Source organism: Glycine soja, chromosome 18 (assembly GCF_004193775.1).
Source record: "Glycine soja cultivar W05 chromosome 18, ASM419377v2, whole genome shotgun sequence".
Taxonomy (NCBI): Eukaryota; Viridiplantae; Streptophyta; class Magnoliopsida; order Fabales; family Fabaceae; genus Glycine; species Glycine soja.
Genome location: NC_041019.1, coordinates 30,670,230 through 30,694,496, shown reverse-complemented (window position 1 = coordinate 30,694,496; position 24,267 = coordinate 30,670,230). Strand labels below are relative to the sequence as shown.

Genomic DNA, 24,267 nt, shown 5'->3' with positions numbered 1-24,267 from the left:
TGCTAAGATCAAAGAACCCAAGGGTCAGTATTAAGTCGTTCACCATTTATTAAATGTTTCATTGTTGACTTCAATTTATGAATGCATTATACGTGTTATATTTTTTGCAGACAAGTATCCCCTCAGTGTACAGAATATAAAGCATGGTTCGAAGTTTTATGTGAATGGTAACATTGTAGAAATCCAACAATTCCATGATAGGTACAATGAATGATTTGAATTTGTTTGCTGGGTTATTAAGCAGTTTGGTACAGGTATACATTTATATTGTTCATTGATGCAGTTTACGTGTGCCATTTTATATTGGCGGTCTAGATGATGAGGGTGGTGTTTCTCAGTCACAGTCTACCCAGTATTGCCAAGATAAGTTTTTGCATAATGCTCAAATAGTGAGCTTTGGTGAAATAAAGACTTTGCGACAGGTAAGTCTATTAACTGTTGTTAATTTAAAATGATGAGAGTCATTATCATTTTTAAGTATTCTTATTTATTATTAAAGGCATTGTTTTTAGATTATTATTATATTCATTTTATGAAATTAATCTGTTATGATATTATCAATTTGTGATGAACTTAATGTATAGTTAGCCGAGGACTTTGTTATGATATTTCTAATTTCTTATAAATTTTCAAAATGAATTAAACTTATTTAGGACTGTTACTGTTTGACTGTGGGCACTGTCGATGAGGTGATGATTGATACACCATGGAATTATGACAATTGTCCATACTGTACTACCACTTTTGATCCATTAAAAATAGGTGCAGCCTGCCATTCGTGCCAGAATCATGTTACTCACACTATTCCAAGGTAACATTTATTTTTCGCCGAATACAAATTGAATAGTTATTCGAATTTCTGTTCTTTAAGTCATCCAGATTCACTGTTTTCTGTAACAATGCTTTGTTGGTCTATGTATAAGTTAGTTGTCAAGATGGAATAGAATGGGGAGAAGGCGAACTTCCATTTTTGGGATGCAGTATGTATCAAAATATTTGGTAAAACTGCAAATGAATGTCGTCAAGAGTTGATTGCGGTAAGTTATTTATATTACAATTATATTACAAAATGATCAATGAACACAAATGTGTATTTAAAATGGTTTTTTATTTGTAGAGTGATGATGAGATCAAGGTGTTCCCTGCGTGTGTTGATCAATTGTTGGGTAAAACTTGGGTTGTCAGATTCAAACACCGTATACAAATGCACCAATCATCCGTGTTTGATTTTAGTGAACAGGAACATCATATACAGTCAGTGATATCCACACTAGGTCTACAGGTAATAATAATTTGTCCATGTCAGTGTAATCCGTAGATGTTAAAAAAAAAAATTCTTATCAATCTATTCTTACTTGTAGGATGAACAATGTATAAGCAACAAGTAGACATTTTATTTATTTGTTTACATTATTTGTTTTTATCGGGAATCACTTTAATTATTATTGTATTGTTATTTACTAATAATTGTTATTTACTAATAATATATGTATTGTTACACAACCTTCATTGTCACAGTCATCTGAATATGATCCTGGAAATGCTGCCTTTGTAACTCCTGCAAAAAAAACGTCCGATCAACAAGGAAGTAGACAGTTTGATAGTGACGACTTCGCAACATATGAACTATCGACCAACAAGCATATAAAAGCTGAGTAATTAGTTGTTATTTAGATTTAAAAAATTGTAACTTTTTAAGTGATGTATGTATGTTATGTTTGACATGTCATACCTTTTGGTTTGAACAATTAGGTCATCATTATGATGTATTTTGTGATGTGGAACAAGTTTAATTACCGATGTATGAAGAATGAATTGTATGAATGTTACAACTTATGCCAGCATCAACCTTGAGTTAATTTATAAAATAGTTAATGTAGAATATGATAATAACAAAATAATAACTTTAAAATTGTTCATAATGAAATGCGGATATAAGATTCATATTAAAATACCAAACATTAATGTATTTTAATTGTTCTTGAAATTTTACTGAAATCATTCAACGTTTTGTGTTGTGTTTGAATAGTTTTATGCATTGTATTAAAATGAAATTAACATTGTTGTCAAATTCAAATTTGTGTTATCAATTTGTTCAGTAAATTTTATGTCTTTCATTTTCGTAAACAAAACTTGAGTTTTATTATTTTAGTATATAATTTTAATATGGAATGTCATACTTTTATTTACATGCAGGTGTTTGAAGGGTTTTATGCATTGTATTACAATTTTAAGTTAAAATTGTCCTAAGATTTGAATTCGTTTATTCAGAACATTTTATGTTATGTCTTTTATTTTCGTAACCAAAAGTTGAGTATTATTATTTTAATATATAATTTTAATATGGAATACAGAATGTGATACTTTTATTTACTTGCAGGTTTTCAAGTACAAATGTAGGATTCAAAGCTTCACATATCATGCTGACGTACTTATGAAGGTAACGTATACTCATTTACAAAATCCGGCCAAAGGATCATCTTGGAAATAGTACATATACACAGGTATGCTCGATGCCATCAAAAGGATCATGGGCTTATAGCTATAATAAGTCTTATGGGTACAATTTAGATATAGATCAGTACATGGTAATTAATTGACCAGTTATAAAGTACAAATGTGAGCAGGTGCAAATTCCCAATGCACAATATATGTGTCGAAAGTTGTAGTGGTCTAATCATTATTGAGGGGTGAGAAAGGTAATCATTATTATTACGGGGAAGTGTAAAAGCCTCCCAACTAATACACATCAGCAGTATTAAATATATTAATTTAGTTTATATAATTAAGAAAACATTTATTATTATGAACTGTTAATTAACTGTTGATAGTCGCGCTATTAAATAGTATTAAAATAGTAGTATATTTGAAGAGACGTCACTTAAAAATCGGTGAGAATAAGCAATAACTGTTATGCCAAGTAGGTTATGTATTTATTAAACTCCGTTCATTTTCATTCAATAATAATAATTACAAAACGTGAAGTATATCAAACCACCACCAACAATTATCCACATTTCTTATGTCATTTCTCAAAGAACATCATACAACCCTTAACAATATGAGTACACAATCATCAACCACCTCCAATGTCGTAAGTTCTTTAACTTTTCCATCCTTTGTCTTTACTTTGTATATGTTTTTCCATCGTTCCTCTTTTCCTTCTCATTTGTATATGTTCAACATTCGTTCATCACTAATCCTTGCAATGTTGTTAGTGTATTTTACTTTTCCCTCCTTTTTGTATGGTTATTATATGTTATATGTATGTTATATGCCCTTTATAGACTACATGATGTTGATGTTTGTAACACTGTTGACTACGATATTCATCATGTTCAGTCTGCAGATTTACAAAATATGGCTGTAAGATTTATGTCTTTTCCTATTATTTGTGTGATACTTCTTATATGTTTTTGGTCCATCTTTGGTTACATGTTTTTAAAAAATGTCTTCCAAACACAAACCCAAGTACATATATTTTGTTGTGCCTTCGTATAGCGTATTTTTCTATTCTGATTTGCAGGTTTGTTGTAATGAACCATTATTTTTGTTTGTATTGCCTTATAATCCCGCGTGTGCATGATTCACTACATTTTTTTGCAACCGCTATTGAATATTAAGGATTGTATTCGGAACATTAACGGTATTTATTGATCATTTTCGTCAGTACCTTCGTATACCTATTGTTATGTTTCATTATTTGTTTGTATTAAATTATTTTATTTGCTTGCATTTTGGTTATGCCATTCAGGACCCACCTATGTTATTCGCATCCGGTATGACATACCAATTTAAGGCCGTATTTCATGTTGACAGGGTTAGTATTTGCCATCCTTTATGATATTTATCCATTTCTTTTAATCCCACAAAAAAATAATATATGTTGAAATATTTACATGATCCCATATAAATCAATAACACGTTTAGGTCTTTACTTCCAGAATATCATTGAGGTACCCTCTGTTTATCATAAACAATGGGCTCCAGATTACCCAAATTATGTGGTGTTGGACTACAATGGAAAGAAGCACCATATAAGAGTTAGAAAATTTAGTAACCGAGTCTACATTGCTGATGGTCTCAAACACTTCAGGAGGGATATGGGAATATATGAAGGTGTGATGATCACATTTGGTGCGCCAGACAAGAATTGAAAGTTTGATATCTACTTCTCACCGCCACTGCATGCACAGACATGTGGCAGGCCTGTCCATTCTACCAGAGAATATGTGTTTACTGTGGATGTCGACAATCGCATGATTGTTAGACTTTATCCATTGGTAACAGTTTGGTCATATGAAGTTTTTTTTGTTTTCTAATATCATACCTTTTAAATATTTACTGACTAGCTTCATTCCAATGTAGGTACTGCCACTCGATGCTGTGGGTTATGTTAATGCAGGAGACGAGTATGTTACTGTCCTTGGTGTTCGTGGGCATCGTCACTTTTGGAAGTTGAGTATGCATAATGGGCTTCAATGTTTTGCTGAGCCATGGTTCCAATTCTTAACAGAAAATGATTTGATGGCCGGTGACGAAGTTGTCTTTTATTTCAGGCCGAATCAACTTCTTTGGGAGGTCATTGCCAGAAAGCAAACTGTGTGGGACGAGGACGAGGATGACTCCCCGTGATTATTTATGTTCAGAATGCACTAGCCTTTAATATTTTGGTTTAAAATATTTGTAACTTTGTTTGATATTTTATTTAGTAATCATGTAATATTTATAACCATTTTAATATTCCCTTGGGGAACCAGGCAATTTATTATTTGTAATGTAAGTTTTATGAACAACAAACTCGCTTAAGATTTGGATGCTATTGATTATGAATTTACTTAGTTGCTATATTTATGCCTTTACATGTTTGAATAAGGTATTTGATGTTAGTTGATTAATATGATATTTATTCCTAATTGCTTAATATTACCAATGTTTGTTAATTAAGTGAATTTTTAGTCCTGAAACAATGTAATGGGTACGATGAATCTTGTTTTTAGTCTTATTAATCATTCTGTTTGAACACCAACAGATTTTTAATTTTACCTACTTACATTAAATACGATGACTAATATATACCACTTTAACTATTGTGAATATTTATAAAATATATTTTATAAAAAAAAATCTACTCTGAATTTTTTTAAGAAATATCGATGCATATTAATAAATTAAATATTTAAAAAGATATCACAAATGCAGCAACTTTTCCCGTTTGTCAAATCAAAAGTACAAATTCCCAGGACATTTGCGTGCATATCAATAAAGGCTACAATCACATTTAATGGAGCAATTAATAACCAGTACTGTTGTGTACTGTGGGTCTGATTGACACAAGCGTGAGGGGCACACAATCTTTGATGACAGGCTTGGAGGAAAAGAAAACTCCACAAATTAGTGCCAATGGATCGAAACCACTTCTTCTTTTTTGTTTAACAACTTTAGTGCAGAATACTAATGGAGAATAATTCATAACCTTAGTCTCCCATCTTCAACAACATTCACTCACATTCACCACCATCTAAAATGCATCTATTCATAAATGAGGAACCAAAAGTGAAGTTGCTAAACAACAACACCACATCACTTACTTCTACTGCTAACTGCCAAGTAAGCTTTTTATGTTAATGCAATAAATTATACTTTACATTAATTATTGTCCACTAATGGATGTACATGTATGGCATGCATATTAGGTAATGGTATTTGAGTATGTTTATCTGACATTTGTATTATGAAGCTCTGACACAATATTGTAAAACTTATTCATTACGAAAAGGTTAAATGGAAAATTTTGTTCAACGGAGGAAACATAGAAAACACATTTTGCAACAAAGAAGACAAAGCTTTGCCACTCCAAATCCAGATTTACATAGTGGTAACAATACATTTAAATATTCTTTTAATTTGTACTTATTTTATAAATATTTATGCATGTATCACAATTATTGGTGCAGAAAAGCGTAGACGTACCTCACCATGTGAAACACACCCTTTTGTAGACAGTGCGTTACCACATACACAGTCTACACCATTATCAAAAAGCACTTTGACTGCGAATCAAAAACAACAAGATTTTACAAGGCAATTTGAAACTCGACCAAAAAATTTTGTGAATTCATGTACCTTCAATGCATCTTCGATACAGAGGAATTTGTTGTCCAAGTTTGGGAAAGAGAATATAACTATGTCAACCCTTAATTCATCACCATGTATTGAACCACATACAACTACAGGTTGTCGACCTACTTAAATTGGGATGACTTCTCAACATATAAATTCAGGTAGATACACAATATTCAATTCCAAACTAATAGAGCACATCTCGCATGACACTGATGACGAACTCGATATAACACAGGGAGACATTGTTACAGGTAATATGTTGTTATGTTAATTACAACATTTTTAAATATTCAACTATTTGTATTTAATTGCTGACTATGTATGTGCTATATAGATTATTCATTTGACGACATAGCAACTGAGGATTTTGCTCATACCGATTATGATGACAATCTTGAAGCACCATATGACAATGAAAATACCGGTTTTTACATTCACTGTGCAAATTATGTTGTATTGTCCTTCATTACCTTTGACAATGTAATACCATGTCTAAATTTCTGCATTTACATGTAGGTGCAGGTTACAAGGATATTGGAGATCCTATTTGGCAATGCAAGCAATGTAAAGCGAAGATGTGGTATGATGAGAGGATTAACAAAGATAAACAGACAAAAAATCCAAAGTTTTCATTATGTTGTGGTGATGGTAAAATACAACTGCCAATACTACATGATGCTCCGCAACCCTTGCGGCAACTACTCTTTGACAGCAGAGACTCACAAGCTAAGAAATTCCAGCAAAACATACGTTTATACAACCTAATGTTTGCATTCACATCTCCTGGTGTCAAAGTAGGCACATCCTATAGTACTGGAAGAGGTCCTCCTACATTGCGCATACATGGTCAATCGCATCACCTTATTGGAAGCCTCCTACCTATGCCGGATAACTCACCAAAGTTTGCACAACTATATATTTATGACACGGAGAACGAAGTCAACAATAGGCTTTCACAATACCCGTAAGTGTAAACATTCGATTAATCTAATGCCACCTTTATAGTTATTTAAATTTAAATTTATATATTTTTTTAAGAATGGTTATCGTTAACAATTGTCTATGTCCAGTATAAAAAATAATGTTGATGAAGACATTATAATTGGTATCAAGAATATGCTAGATACCTACAATCCATATGCACAAAAATTCAGAATGGCAAGGGATAAACTAGACTCTTCTGCAGTGTGTGACCTGAAACTAAAACTCATTAGTGATAGGCAAACTGATGGCAGATTATATAATTTGCCAAATGCTTCTGAAGTGGCTGCTTTAATTGTTGGTGACAAGCATACAGCAAATAACAAAGATATCATCATTGAGAAGCAAATAGGCATGCTGCAAAGAATAAATGAACTTCATCCTGCATATTTACCTTTGCAATATCCTCTTTTGTACCCACACGGTGAAGATGGCTACAGACCAAACATTCTTCATAAGCATCATCCGCATAGCCATGTTGCAAAGAGGAACAAAGTTACCATGCGTGAGTATTTTTGTTACAGGATGCAATCAAGGGATAATGAAGCACAAACAATACTTCATTCAAGAAGATTGCTTCACCAATGGGTTGTTGATGGGTATTGTATGATTGAGTCTCAAAAACTAAACTATGTTAGACAACATCAACAAGAACTCCGAGTTGACAAGTACATCAATTTAAATGACTGTAATAATCAGCCCTTAACCCAAGGTAATGAAAAAGGTAAGAGAATTATACTACCAAGTTTGTTCGTTGGTAGTCTGAGATATATGCAACAATTGTATTTTGATAGGATGGCAATTTGTGCCCATGTTGGATTTCCTGATCTATTCTTGACATTAACGTGTAATCCAGCATGGCTAGAAATACAACGACAAGTTGCAAAGTCAAATCTTACAGCTCATGATTGCCCTGATGTTGTGTCACGGGTATTCAAAATGAAACTAAACCAGTTGATGCATGATCTTAAGAGTGGACATGTATTTGGTCCCATTCTTGCATGTAAGTAATTACCACCTACATCAATTTTTGCTTACATTCCAATTTTACAATTATACTTAGAATTATACATTATTAATCATGCTACTGATATTTTATTTGTAATACAGTTGTTTACACCATTGAGTTGCAAAAAGAGGATTGCCTTATGCTCATATCTTAATCTTTTTGCATCCTTCAAATAAGTATCCAAATCCAGAAGACATTGACAACATAATTTCTGCTGAAATACCAAACAAGGACACAGATCCAGAATTGTATCAAATTGTCAACAACCACATGATGCATGGTCCATGTGGACTAGCTAATAAAAGGGCACCATGTATGGCCAATGGCAAGTGTTTCAGGTTTTTCCCAAAAAAGTTTCAGCCAGCCACAATTGTTGACCAAGATGGTTTTCCTGTTTATAGAAGAAGAGACACCAGACGGACTGTGCAAAAGCAGGGTGTTCATCTCGATAATCGATTTGTTGTCCCATATAGTCCACATTTGCTACTCAAATATAGAACACACCTAAATGTGGAATAGTGCAATCAAAGTACCTCAATAAAATATTTGTTTAAGTACATCAACAAAGGATCTGATCGGATTACAACAGCTATTGTCAATGACCAAAACCAGGATGGCACACACAATCAGGTTCATGATGAAATTAAACATTATCTTGACTGTCGGTATGTGTCCATCATCTTCTCATTAAATGCATTTCTTCTATAGACAAAAAAACCCTTTGTTATGAACTAATTAATAAAATTAATAATTACTACAAATAATGTGTTCATATTTTATTTTTCATTCTCCAGGTATGTGTCGGCTCTTGAAGCATGTTGGAAGATTTTTGCATTCCCAATGCATGGGCATGCACCGACAGTTGAACGTCTTTATTTCCACCTAGAAAATCAACAGCCTGTTTACTGGAAAGATAGTGAAGAAATTGGCACAGTACTGGCTAAGAGTACAATCAAAGAATCAATGTTCACAACTTGGATGGATTCTAATAAAATATACCATCATGGACGAGATCTTACTTATGCTGAATATGTGTCCAAATTTGTTTATGATGCACGAAAAAGATGCTGGAAACCAAGGAAACAAGGAAATACTATTGGCAGGCTGATTTGGGTGCCCCCTTCTAGTGGAGAGTTGGTCTACATGAGGATGATGCTTTCCTCTGCTAAAGGATCACAATGTTACGAAGATATTAGAACAGTAGAAAATGTTGTCTATCATACATTTAGAGAAGCATGCTTTGCAAAAGGTTTTCTAGGAAGTGATCAAGAATTTGTTGGTGCCTTACGAGAAGCAAACACTTGGGGAACTCCACACTATCTTAGGAAGTTATTTGTGAAGCTGCTATTTATGAATACCATGGATAGGCCAGAATATGTGTGGAAACAAACTTGGCAATGGATGGCAGATGATATTGTATTTAATCATAGAAGACAAGGTAATTTCATAAATCCTAAATAAATACGTATCAATCATACTATTCATAACTGACAATGTCATTTTTTACTATCCATAGGCATCCAACTAATAGACAAAGAAAAAATGCATCTTTGTTTGACGACAATTGAAAACCTCTTGCAAGCCAACAGGAAAAGCCTACGAGATTTTCCTTCAATGCCATACCCACTAGGATATGCCGCCAACACGCACCAAAATAATCTCATCTACAATGAATTGGCTTACGACGGGGACATATTGGCCGCCGAATTTGACAAATGCTACCAGTGGCTAACAGGTATTTACAAAATTTTTTACTTTTTACTAACACAATATGAATTCCCAACAATTTACACTAATAATAAATCATTCATACATTACTAAATGCAGATGAGCAGGCTTCTATTTTTAATAAGATTATGCATGTGGTTGCAACTCAATCAGGTGGAGTTTATTTTCTATATGGATATGGTGGCACAGGCAAGACATTTGTGTGGAAAACTTTATCATCTGCTATACGCTCTACTGGCGGCATTGTTTTAACAGTAGCTTCAAGTGGGATTGCCTCAATACTATTGCCTGGCGGTAGAACAACATATTCTAAGTTTGCTATTCCTGTCCCTGCAACAAAAAATTCTACATGCAATATCTATCAAGGGAGTGATTTGGCTAAATTGTTGCATATCACAAAACTCATCATATGGGATGAAGCTCCAATGTGTCACAGATACAGTATTGAGGCCCTTGACAAAAGTTTACAGGACATCATGCACAATGGCAATCCTTTTGGAGGAAAGGTCATTGTTTTTGGTGGTGATTTCTGTCAAATTCTACTTGTTGTGCCATGAGGTAATCGTTCTGACATTGTCTATGCAACTCTAAATTCATTTTACATTTGGAACCATTGTCAAATTCTAAAGCTGACTAAAAATATGTGGTTGCAATCAAATCCTACTGACCATTCCAACTTGGATGAACTAAAACAATTTTTTGAGTGGTTGCTAGACATAGGTGATGGTAAACTTGCAGAACCAAATGATGGTTATGGTGAAATCACCATCCCAAATGAGTTTCTTATCAAGGACTTTCAAGATCCTATCCAGGCAATTGTTGAAGCAACATATCCATACATATTACACAACTACAGCAATGGCGATTTATTGCAAAAAAGAGTTGTCCTTGCCTTTACAAAAGATGTTGTTGATAAAATAAATGACTATGTCCTGTCTTTGATTCCTGGTGAGGAGAAAGAGTATTGTAGTGCTGATTCTGTTGACAAATCAGATGAACTACTCAGTCCTGCATTTGGAGTACTAACAGCTGAATTTCTAAACTCATTGAAGATATCAGGCATACCAAATCACAAGCTCATAATCAAGGTTGGTACGCCTATCATCCTACTACGAAATCTGGACCAAGCTGATGGGTTATGCAACGGAACTAGGCTTATTGTTAAGGGACTTGGTTCAAGTGTTGTTGAAGCGGCGATTATTACTGGGCCCAACATAGGTCATAGAACGTACATACCAAGAATGAATCTTTCTCCTTCTGATTCACCAAGGCCATTCAAGCTAATTAGAAGACAATTTCCATTCATGGTTTCATTTGCAATGACAATTAACAAATCTCAGGGACAATCGTTGGCACATGTTGGATTGTATTTGCCAACCCCAGTTTTTCTCACGGCCAGTTATATGTTGCACTTTCACGAGTTCAAAGCAAAAAAGGGCTCCACATTCTTATTCATGATAATCAAGGCACTCCCAAAAATACTACCATTAATGTAGTATACAAAAAAGTTTTTTCAAACTTATAATCATGGTATGCTTCCCAAATCCTTTTTTTTCATGTACATTTTCATTATTAAAATTCATTTTCTATCAAACACTAATTGTTCATTTCATTTTCACTTTGTCAATTTCTAATTATATGATTACAATATACTATGCTTATTAGTATACCATTTCTTATATTGCAGTATACATCAACACTATGTTGTATAGTCTCCCACTCCGTAGAAGATGTTACCATCATAATCTTTCCAGCACCATCAAAAACATTCTATCATACAATCAGGTTAGTTTCAAATACATTCCTAAATTAATGGTCTCCTTTCCCTACATATATTTTGACATACTTCACATTTATCAATATTCAAATAGAAGAATGAGTCCGTGCATCGGCACGGGCGTCTCTCTAGTGTCTACAAAGAAACTCTTCTCCCATAAGGGATTTTGGGTGCACCACAATCATCCGGATTCCAAAGAGTAGCCAAACCAAAAACACATGGGTTTGATTTCAATTCCACCATAAACAACAAGAAGGGTAGAGTAGATGGCATTCAACTCGATAGTGCGACTCTACTCCAGATTTGGTGATAGATCTCGGCACCGACCAAGGGGCAGGGAACCAATCACGGAATCAGACTCAACGTCCCACATGGCTAGACGCTTCATAAGGTTCTCGAACCTCAAATGTGAGGCTTTGCTAGTCCAGATTTGGAGCTTCGTCGACCGTCCAACCTTCAACGGATCTAGATCTAGAGCTTTGGAGTGCTTCATCATATCTGGATTTTTTAAGCTTATTTCTTATTTTTTTTATTAAAGATTTTGGCTAAATTACAATTTTAATCTCTCTATAATTTCAAATCCACCATTATGATTTCCTATTTGTAATTAACATTTAATTTTCTTATTTTTTAAAATAAATTATTTTAGTCATTTCATAGGATGACACTTACGTAAATAGTTGATATAATTCTTACCTGACAAAAAACCAAATAAAGTAATAATTAAAAAATATTAGTAAGAGTTGAACTCAATCTTTTATTTAAAAAGTAAAATAATAAATCATTAAAATATTTATTTTTAATCAATTTTATAAATATGTTTTTAGATATATCATTATTTAAGAATTATTAATTTTTTAAAATTATAAAAATTTATAAATTAAAATAAAATATTTAATATTTAAATATATTTAATATTGAATATTACATTTACTTATTTTTATTACAAATTTTTATTTTAATATAAACTAATAAATTATTATATATGCAATTTTTTTCTTATTTTATTATAACTTTAAAAAAATCATAAACTAATATATAAACTATTTTAAAAAATTATTTTATGTAAGTGAAATTATATATTTAAATTTATTGGAGAATTAAAATTATAATTTAACCTAGTATGTTTTAGTCACTATTGAGTTGGTTTAAAATTGGAATGTAAGTGAATGCTTTTGATCTCCAAAATTTTCATAGAATTACTATTCCGTAGTTGGTAATTAAATATTTCTCAAAAAAAAAGTTGGTAATTAAATAAAATAATTAATTAAAATAGTGGCGTTTCATTATTAACCTCAAGGAAGAATTTGTGTAACGAAGCTGGTAAGATGTGGACGATTAATTTGCCAAGCAGCAGCGTCATGAACCCATGATAGCCAACCAGGACACTAGTCTGCAACCAGACCATACTTACCGGTCTCAATCTGGTCAAAAGGCATATGTGGCAAATTTCCCAGTTTAGGTCTGTTTTAGAAACTATTTCCCAATCTAGGGTTGTTTCTAAACATTTTCCCCAGAGGTGCTGTTTTTCACGTAGCCTGCATGGGAATTTTCAAGCAAAGCGCCAGCATGAATGGCGCGTCACTCTCGCACGCGACACGTGGCTGTGTAGCCTCTGCCACTGGCGACACTAGTGGTATCGCCACCTGCACTAGCGCTTTGGCCATGCAGGGTGGAGTCGCTGGTCAAACCAGCGCTTTAGGCCTACGTTAGCTTTTTCATGAGAGCAGGCTAGGTAGCAACAGACTGCTTTTGCAGAGGGTGAAGGCGCCATTGGTGTTGGCGAGGCCAGTTGAAAACGCCAGCTCCTTTGGCGTTTTAGGGTCTTTAAATACCCATGATTTCCCTTTTGTTGCAACTGCTTCATCTGCTTCATTTTTTTGCAACTGCGTGTGCCTTTCAACTTGTTTTTGTTTCGTTTTCGTGGCTTTGGCAATCAAAAAAATTGTGTGGTATGAAATAATTTTTTAAAGTTATTTTGTTAGGTTGTAACTTATTTTTCGTTTAAAGTATTTATTTATTTTAAAATTAAATTAGCTTTTATATTTGATAGGCTTGTTAGTGTGTGTTTAAATGTCAAAAATAAAAGAAAAATTGTGTAACAATATTTATTTGAAGATAATATTTTGAGTGAAAATAAAAATATTTTGAATATGAAATTTGTAATATTTTTTTAATTAGATTAGGTTGGTGTTGATAATTTATTAGTGTGTTAAAAATTGATGAATGTTTGAACTTTGAATAAAAAAAAATTGTAGATTATATTTATTTAAATAAGTATTTTGAGTATGAATTTTTTTTAATATGAAGTTGTAGTATTTTTTTAATTAGATTAGGTTGGTTTGTTGGTGTGTTAAAAATTTATAAGCGTTCAACTTGAAAGTGTTAAATATTTTACTATATTTGTAGTAATTTTGTAATTACCTTTTTCCATTTTAAAGTTATTAATGTTAAGATTAATTATTTATAATACTAACTTCGTTCATGAATTATTTTATTTTGTGTTAAAAATGACTATCTTGAAATTGTTCATTTTTTTTAAGTGTGTCCCATGAAATTAATTTGAAGTTAACTAAATTTTTTTAAAAGAGAAATTGAATGTGAAGTTCCAATAAAGAGATGTTTTGTGATTACATTTTATTAGTTTGGATTTAAAGTTTTATAAAATCGTTTGTGTTATTTAAGTGTGTTGATGTGAAATTTATTTAAAGTTAATAATTTTAATTACATGTTGATTAGTTTAAAATTACTACATTGAAATTGTTAATTTTTTTAAAGTGTCTTAATGTGAAATTGATTTGAAATTATTATTTTTTTTAAAAATAAAGTTTTATTTTGAAGTTTTATTTTGAAATTATAATTTATTTGACGTGTTAAAATATTATTTTTGTAGGTACACGATGAATTCGGTTATAACAGTGTTGTATTTCAATGGAAGGGTATATGAAGATAATGATGGTGTCATATTTGAAGGCAGTAAAAAAGCGATTCAGATTAAACATGGAATGAGTTTCAATGCTTTGAAGAAAAAAATTGGAGATAAGGTAAAGTTACAAAATAATGAAATTATTTCTGCTATCAGTTGTAGATTTTTAGTGTCAGGAAAATATATTGCCTTGCAAATTTGTGATGACGAAAACGTTGAAACGATGCTGGAAAGTTTTAAACAACAAGACCAAATGTCAGTTCTGAAATTGTACATAGAGAAGGATGTCGCTGGTGGTTCAATGTTTCATTCTGCAAATTCGCTTACATCATGTGGAAATTATTTATCTAATGATGAGACACAACCGGCAACAAATATGAGCAATTTACATATTGACGAAGACGATGATGATGATGATTATGTTGTGTCTAACTCATACGTTGAAGAGTCTTTAGACGAAGATGACAATGTTGACAGTATATCTGATACAGACGATGAAGTCACCGACATTCCTCAACCAATAAGAATTGTTCACCCAGCAGAAGGTATAATTTGTTGTATAAAAAAATTAGACAATACATTTATTATTTGATGACAATTGTATTTAATGCTAAAAAAGTATGATTTGATTTTTTATTTTGAGTAGTTAGGTGCACAACGAATTGAAAATCCATTTTGGAATGATGCTTTACATTATAACAATATCAACTGGAGTTATCCTGATGAGGAGGACATTTGCGGTTTGGAGATGTCGTCGACCTTTAATGTTGGCCAAGAATTATATGTTGGCATGGAATTAGATAGTAAAGATGCGGTAAAAAATGCAGTCAAACAATATGTTATGAAGGTGCATCAAAGTTTCAAAGTTGTTGAAAGCAAATCGAACAAGTATGTTGTGGCGTCCCTAAATTAATGACTGGTTTAATAGTAATAATTTAAATAACAAAAACCATGGTAAATTTTCTTTTTCTTTTTCTTTTCATTTCTTTCTCTTTTCACCATAACTAGGTTTAGAAGGAAAATCCTCACTATAAAGTCCTGAATGGCCACTTCACAACTCTATTCGGAGTCATTTCTTTCTTACCGCTCATAATTCTCTAATTTATTTTGCTGTTTCAAAAGGAAGAATATACCAGCCATTACTTTAGGTCGTCACGTGAAAATAAAAGGATAAAATACAGTCGATGAACTCTTTTACGAATAAAGTTGCTAATGCTTTCTTTCCAAATAACAAGATTGATCATAAATGCTTTCATCATTTAAAGCTGTTCAAAATATGGGAGTTTTACAAAATACAGTGTCATCCAGAGCAAAGGTGTCCATAGTGGTGGCTTCAGTCACATGTATACAATCATCAAATTCCTATACATCAGGTCTACCCATACAAAAACAAAAGAGTAAACCTAACAGTCAGTCCTAGATACACCCACCCTCAAAAGTATACAAAACTAATCCAAAAAAAAAACTGTCCACTCCACCGTGCACTGAAGCGTCCGTGCAGGTTCATCTGGATGCACCAAAGAAGTAGCCGTGAATTGAATGGTGCCCCGAAATCAGCACCTCGTGTTGCCTTCGAGGGTCTCCCAAGCTCCCTCTAGACACTCCATCTCACTCGATCATGGGTTAGCTGCGCCGCCATCACGATCTACAAGAAAGAAAAGAAAGGGGTAGACTCTTTCACAAGAATCTAACCATGCCGCAACACAATACTTCTACAAACCTTTACATGCAAGTAAGAAGGGTATCTTAAGGCTTTTCATCTCTGGTAATCGATTACACAGCCTTGGTAATCGATTACCAGAGGCTAAACTTGAATTACACAGCCTCAGGACATGAAATATGCAAAAATGCACTGTGTAATCGATTACACATACCTGGTAATCGATTACCAGTGACCCATCCCTCTGTGTAATCGATTACACAGGCTGGTAATCGATTACCAGAGGCTCCCTAAGTTTCCTGACTTCGTTTTCAAGCCTGGTAATCGATTACACCCCGTGGTAATCGATTACCAGAGACCATCTTAGCCTCCTGTCATCAATTTTAAGCCTTGTAATCGATTACCAACCCTTGGTAATCGATTACCAGAGGCCATAATCCACATATCACACAAAATTCACAGCTGGCCAGCCACCACAAGCCCCCTTGCTTTGTGGTCTTTGTTCCTTTTATCTGTTGACTGCCAGGAGCTCGCCTGTTTAGGTACATCACAGGTTCTCACTGACCGACTATGCCCGGGGTGGGTCGGGATTGGTCAAGCTTGGTTTTGGGCAATAGCACCCCACCTGACGTCCCCAAGGTCTCCTGACCCCCGCGACATATCTCCAGGTACCACTCTGTGGTCAACAATAAAAGCAGGAAGTTTCACCCTTCAACACTTCCTCATCTCAAGCTTGTAGGATTATGGGGTACCCATCACATGTGGTACTAGGTGGCGGTCGGGCGGTGGTGCACAACAAGTTTTCCACATCCACAATGCGCGCATAAACCCACCATCCCCTGTTGCCCACCTCCAACTGAGCTCACGTACTCCCACGTAGCCCATATCCTCGTTTCTCTCAACACCGGGTCCCCATCAATCCTCCCAAGCTTCCACAACATCCAAACAAAACAACATTCAAACAGCACAGCTATCACAGCCAAGCAAAACAGAGCAAAGGCAGAAAACTCTGCCAAAACACCAACCAAATCACAGCTTTTCTCACTTAAAGACCCCAGTAACAATTCCTTCGATCCAATTCGTTAACCGTTGGATCGACTCCAAAATTTTACTGGAAGTCTATAGTACATAAGCCTACATTGTGACCGTTGGGATCTACTAGTAAACATCCAGAACTCATTTTACATTACTCTTTCCACAACCAGCAAATACATGGATTTTTCTGCACTTGTGCAAAATCCTGCTGCATAATTTCACAGCAAAAATCTGCACAAAGTGCAGATTTCGAAAATCACACTTCCTCTCATCCAATCTTGCCCAAATCAATTCCTACAAGTCCCAAATCATGTATCAATCATGTCTAAACCAAAGTCAAGCTTTAAAGCACAGCAACACAGGATCTAGGTGTCCAACACCCCTCCATTCAATGGGTTTTCTAGGTTTGAAAAGTGAAATTTAGAATGAGGTAAATTTGAAGCAAACTCTCACCTCACACCAGTCCATAACATCTATTTAGACTTGTTCAAACTGGTTTTACACCTAAAATCTCACCGAATCAAAATTTGACTCTTCAACACCCAAATTTGCCCTAGAAATGGCTCTTGGTTCACTTTGGTCATTTGTTGTTCTCTCTAGCACAGTCCAAGCTTTCTCATAAGTCCTAAATGACATTTCAAGCTAGGATTAACTCACTTTAACCTCCATTTACCACAGAATTCAGACTTAGCCTTCCAACCCTCAAAGCCTCACTCTTTTTCCACTCATAACATCACATTCTCACTTTCTAACCCTAGGTTAGTTCTACCCTTCATCTCTAACAGTTTTCCATCAGCAATTTCAGCATATAAACATCACAAACATCATCACAAAAACCATAAAACAGAATGGGTATGTTTAATTCATTCAAACATGGCAATTTCAACAAGTTTTCATCAAATGTCTTCACAAATAATCATCACACAGTAGAAACCTAGCAAGACTACTCATCATATCTCCCCAAACCCCATACCCACGAAAATCAAAGGAGAAAGAAGTCCACCCAAACCTGAAATTTCGAAGTCCCACTCGTAGCCACGCACTTCACGACTCCAAAAATGCTCTCCTTTCGCGATTTGGAGCAGAAATGGGCACCAAAGGTTGAAGCTTTGTTTGGAGCTTCAATGGAGAATGAGGGAGAAAGAAAGGCAACGTGAGGGAGAGAGAGGGCTGTCTGAAATTTTCTGTTTTGCTGAGTGAGGAGAGAGAAAAGCTTTTTGGTCTTAAATAAAGGGTTTTCTCTTTTTCTATTATTTTATTTGAGCAATGCCACATGTCTCCATTTGAGTGGAGCAAGAAGGGCCCACTTTCCCTTTTTGACTGTGACCCATACTCAGTCACAAAAGTGGGAAAAATCTGACCTTAGAAACGCTAAAATCCTGCCTCGGTTTGCATGCCGTTTCTCTGGTTCCAGTTCCTCGCGTTTCTCTGCGTCCGTCGGGGCCAGTTTTCGAAAGCAAGCAATATATATATCAAAACGCTCATAATAAAACCCCGAGCGTGGTTCAGAGGTTGGTTTCATTAAATTCTAAGTCACACGCAAAACGATGATTTTTAAACTAATTAATTAGGAATTAACCCATAACCTCCCAGTTATGGATTTCTCTTCCTTAATTAGTCTAACCCGCATATCTTGCCCCCACTACTCCTATTTCTACCAAGAACATATATGCATATGCACTGAATAATACTTATATATATATAATCATTCAAAATACATCGTTTCCGAAAACTCCGGGTAGAAATTTCTAGGATGTTACATATGTGGTTTATTGCTTGAATAAAAATGCAGAGTGTTCTTGCCCTTTCTATATGAGGGCAATTTTATCTAAAAAAACAGATACGTAGAAAGTCACACAATGGGGTGGACCACACGCATGTTTGAATATTACCATGACATAAGATCACGAGAAACATGATTCAGATTTAATTGCCACTTGTGTAGTAGGTACGTATTTTATGTTCATTTTTTGTTAATTGTCATTTAAATTTTGTTATGTTATTGACAGGCGTGATCAGAGAAGACCCATCAATAAAAATTTCTTTGATTCAAGAGAGGATTAATAGTGAATTTGCGTACAAGATGTCGTACAAAAAAGCTTGGTTGGCGAAACAGAAAGCCATTGCAATTGAATATGGCGATTGGGATGAGTCATATGCGAAACTTTCGTCGTGGCTAACACACATGCAAAATCATTCTCCTGGATCATATTTTCAAGTACTACATGACGATTTTATCGTTGGGAATACGGTTAGTCGCGAACACTGTCAGTTTCATAGAGTTTTTTGGACTTTTGGGCAATGTAAAGAAGCTTTCAAGTACTGTAAGCCAATCATACAAGTTGACGGCACACATTTGTACGGCAAATACCGTGGGACCCTCTTAATGGCCACATCACAAGATGGAAATGGTGGTGTCCTTCCTCTAGCATTCGCGGTGGTTGAAGGTGAGACGTTGACAGCGTGGTCATGGTTTTTGGCACACTTGCGTGACCACAAACCCTTGCGACAGGTACAACCCTGGATGGAGGAATCACCCTAACCTCAGATGGTCTAGCCCTCAGCAACAACAACAGCAGCCTGCTCCTTCCTTCCAAAATGCTGCTGGCCCAAGCAGACCATACATTCCTCCACCAATCCAACAACAGCAACAACCCCAGAAACAACCAACAGTTGAGGCCCCTCCACAACCTTCCCTCGAAGAACTTGTGAGGCAAATGACTATGCAGAACATGCAGTTTCAGCAAGAGACCAGAGCCTCCATTCAGAGCTTAACCAATCAGATGGAACAATTGGCTACCCAATTGAATCAACAACAGTCCCAGAATTCTGACAAGCTGCCTTCTCAAGCTGTCCAAAATCCCAAAAATGTCAGTGCCATTTCATTGAGGTCGGGAAAGCAGTGTCAAGGACCTCAACCTGTAGCACCTTCCTCATCTGCAAATGAACCTGCCAAACTTCACGCTACTCCAGAAAAAGGTGATGACAAAAATTTACCTAACAATTTCTGTGTAGGTGAATCTTCTTCCACAGGTAATTCTGATTTGCAGAAGCAGCACATTCCCCCTCTTCCATTCCCTCCAAGAGCAGTTTCCAACAAAAAAATGGAAGAGGTAGAGAAAGAGATCTTGGAAACGTTTAGAAAAGTAGAGGTAAACATACCTCTGTTGGATGCAATAAAGCAAATTCCAAGATATGCCAAATTCTTGAAGGAGCTGTGCACTAATAAGCGGAAGCTTAAAGGAAGTGAACGAATTAGCATGGGCAGAAATGTCTCCGCATTGATTGGTAAATCTGTTCCTCAAATTCCTGAAAAATGCAAAGATCCAGGTACATTCAGCATACCTTGTATTATAGGGAATAGTAAGTTTGACAATGCCATGCTAGATTTAGGAGCCTCTGTTAGTGTTATGCCTCTGTCGATTTTTAATTCTCTATCTCTAGGTTCCTTGCAGTCAACTGATGTGGTAATTCATTTAGCTAATAGAAGTGTTGCCTATCCTGTTGGTTTCATAGAAGATGTCTTAGTTAGAGTTGGTGAACTGATTTTCCTTGTTGATTTTTATATCTTGAATATGGAAGATGGATTTTCTCAAGGATCAGTTCCCATCATTCTAGGCAGACCCTTTATGAAAACTGCTAGAACTAAGATAGATGTTTATGCAGGCACACTGTCTATGGAATTTGGTGACATAACTGTTCATTTTAATATTCTGGATGCTATGAAATACCCATCTGAAGATCTTTCTGTATTTCGTGCTGAAATAATTGACCATGTTGTTGATGAATACATGACTGATCTTTATTCTAATTTGCATGCCTCTCACTCTTCATGCATTGAGTCTGAAATTGTACTTGATCATATGTCTGAATTTGATGCTGAGAGTGAATCTGAGAGTGATATTGATTGCATGTCTGGTGGTGGTGTTTTACCTCTCGAGATTGATTTTATAGAGTCAGATAGGGCTAACCATGTTTCAGGAAGTACACATACCTCTGACTTTCTTTATGAGGTAAAGGCTGAGAAACCATCTCCTTCTACCACTGTCCAGCCGACCACACCAGAATTGAAGCCTCTGCCATCAAATTTAAAATACGCTTACTTGGATGATAGCAAGAGTTTTCCAGTGATTATATCTGCCTCCCTTGCTGATGAGCAAGAGGAGAAGTTGTTGTCAGTTCTCAAGAAGCATAAGAAGGCTATAGGCTGGACCCTGGTGGACATTCCTGGTATTAGCCCATCCACATGTATGCATTGAATAAATTTAGAGGATGGAGCTAAACCAGTAAGACAGCCACAGAGAAGACTCAACCCGGTGATTCTTGATGTAGTGAAGAAGGAGATAACCAAGCTTTTGCAAGCTGGAATCATTTATCCTATCTCCGACAACCAATGGGTGAGTCCCGTCCAGGTAGTCCCGAAGAAGACTGGCCTCACAGTGATCAGAAATGAGAAGGAGGAGTTGATTCCTACTCGGGTGCAGAACAGTTGGAGAGTCTGCATTGACTATAGGAGGCTGAACCAGGTTACCAAAAAGGACCATTTTCCCCTGCCATTCATTGACCAGATGCTTGAACGCCTGGCAGGTAAATCCCACTACTATTTCCTTGATGGTTTTTCTGGTTATATGCAAATTACTATTGCTCCTGAGGATCAGGAAAAGACCACATTCACCTGCCCCTTCGGCACTTTTGCTTATAGGAGGATGCCTTTCGGCCTGTGCAATGCCCCTGGTACCTTCCAGCGGTGCATGATTAGTATTTTCAGTGATTTTTTAGAAAATTGCATAGAGGTGTTTATGGATGATTTCACTGTATATGGATCCTCTTTTGATGGTTGTTTGAATAGTTTGGAAAAAGTTTTGAATAGATGCATTGAAACTAACCTTGTTCTAAATTTTGAAAAATGTCATCTTATGGTTGAGCAAGGTATAGTTTTAGGCCACATTATTTCCAATAAGGGTATTGAAGTAGATCCTGCAAAAATTTCTGTTATTTCACAATTGCCTTACCCCTCTTGTGTGCGAGAGGTGTGATCTTTTCTTGGTCATGCAGGATTCTACAGGCGCTTTATAAGGGATTTTAGCAAAGTAGCCCTTCCACTGTCCAACTTGTTGCAAAAGGAGGTGGAGTTTGACTTTAATGACAGATGCAAAGAGGCTTTTGATTGCCTCAAAAGAGCGTTGACTACCACCCCCATCACCCAGGCACCCGATTGGACAACCCCTTTTGAGCTTATGTGTGATGCATCAAATTATGCATTGGGGGCTGTCCTTGCTCAGAAAATTGATAAATTACCAAGGGTGATATATTATGCTTCTAAGACTTTAGATGCTGCCCAAGCGAATTATACTACTACTGAGAAAGAGCTTCTAGCCATAGTTTTTGCTCTTGATAAATTTCGAACTTATTTGCTTGGTACTCGCATTATTGTTTATACTGACCATGCAGCTCTAAAGTACTTGTTGAAGAAGGCTGATTCTAAGCCTAGGTTGATCCGATGGATGCTCTGGCTCCAAGAGTTTGACTTGGAGATCCGTGATAGGAGCGGAGCACAAAATCTAGTTGTTGATCATTTGAGTCAGATCAAACGTGTATCTGATGCAGATTCACCTATTCGGGATGATTTCCCGGATGATCATTTGTATATACTGTATAGTATTTCTGACTCTCTTTCTACTCCCTGGTTTGCTAACATTGTCAATTATTTAGTTGCCTCTATTTTTCCTCCCTTAGCATCTAAGGCCCAAAAAGATAAAATTAAAAGTGATGCTAAGCATTTTATTTGGGATGACCCCTACTTGTGGAAATTGTGCAGTGATCAGGTAATTAGACGATGCATTCCAGATCATGAGACTGACTCAGTCCTGCAGTTCTGTCATTCTTCCGCATCGGGAGGTCATCTAGGTGTTCAAAGAACAGCTCGCAAAGTGCTTGATTGTGGTTTTTATTGGCACACCATCTTTAAAGATGCGTGGAAGATCTGCAGCACTTGTGAGCAGTGTCAGAGAGCAGGAAATACACTTACATGGCGACAACAAATGCCTCAGCAACCTATGCTATTCTGTGAGGTGTTTGATGTTTGGGGTATAGATTTCATGGGCCCTTTTCCTGTCTCTTTTGGTTATGTTTACATTCTCCTTGCAGTTGACTATGTTTCAAAATGGGTGGAAGCCAAGCCCACTAGAACTAATGATGCTAAAGTTGTTGCAGACTTTGTCAGGTCTAATCTGTTTTGCAGGTTTGGAGTACCTAAAGCAATTGTTAGTGATCAAGGAACCCATTTTTGCAACAGGACAATGCATGCCCTGCTTAAAAAGTATGGGGTGGTACACAGGGTATCCACACCATACCACCCCCAGACCAATGGACAGGCAGAAATTTCTAACCGGGAAATCAAGCGAATTTTAGAGAAGATTGTGCAGCCAAGCAGGAAAGATTAGAGTACCAGGCTTGATGATGCTCTCTGGGCACATCAGACTGCCTACAAAGCACCCATAGGAATGTCTCCTTATCGGGTTGTCCTTGGAAAGGCATGTCATCTTCCAGTGGAAATTGAGCACAAAGCTTACTGGGCAGTGAAGACATGCAACTTCTCTATGGATCAAGCTGGTGAGGAAAGAAAGTTGCAACTAAGTGAGTTAGATGAAATGACCAAGAAAAGACCAAGAAGTTCCATGATAGCATGATAGTTAAAAAGGACTTCATGGTTGGGCAAAAAGTGTTATTGTATAATTCTAGGCTTGGACTCATGAGTGGTAAGTTGAGGTCTAAATGGATTGGTCCTTTTGTTGTTACTAATGTTTTTCCTTATGGTACAGTTGAGATCAAAAGCGACTCCACAAACAAGAGCTTCAAGGTCAACGGACATCGACTTAAGCCATTCCTCACGAACCCTTCTTTAGTGGACGTAGTGGTGGAAGAGACTTCCTTACTCCACCCTACTCTTCCTCCACCATGACTTAGGGAGTTTTTCTTTTCCTACCTCCTTCTTTGCTTTTATTACACTTGTCCGATTCTCTTTG

At 35.7% G+C, this 24,267-nt stretch overlaps 1 protein-coding gene across 1 annotated transcript; it reads left to right on the top strand.

Moving 5' to 3' along the window:
• The first annotated feature begins 7,281 nt into the window (after window positions 1-7,281).
• LOC114397160 lies at window positions 7,282-10,401 on the top strand. The gene is made up of 7 exons (XM_028359273.1): window positions 7,282-7,819; window positions 7,964-8,037; window positions 8,294-8,539; window positions 8,672-8,781; window positions 8,911-9,554; window positions 9,633-9,851; window positions 9,944-10,401. Exons 1-7 carry the CDS (start codon window positions 7,282-7,284, stop codon window positions 10,399-10,401), a joined length of 2,289 nt encoding a protein of 762 aa, XP_028215074.1.
• Window positions 10,402-24,267: the final 13,866 nt, after the last annotated feature.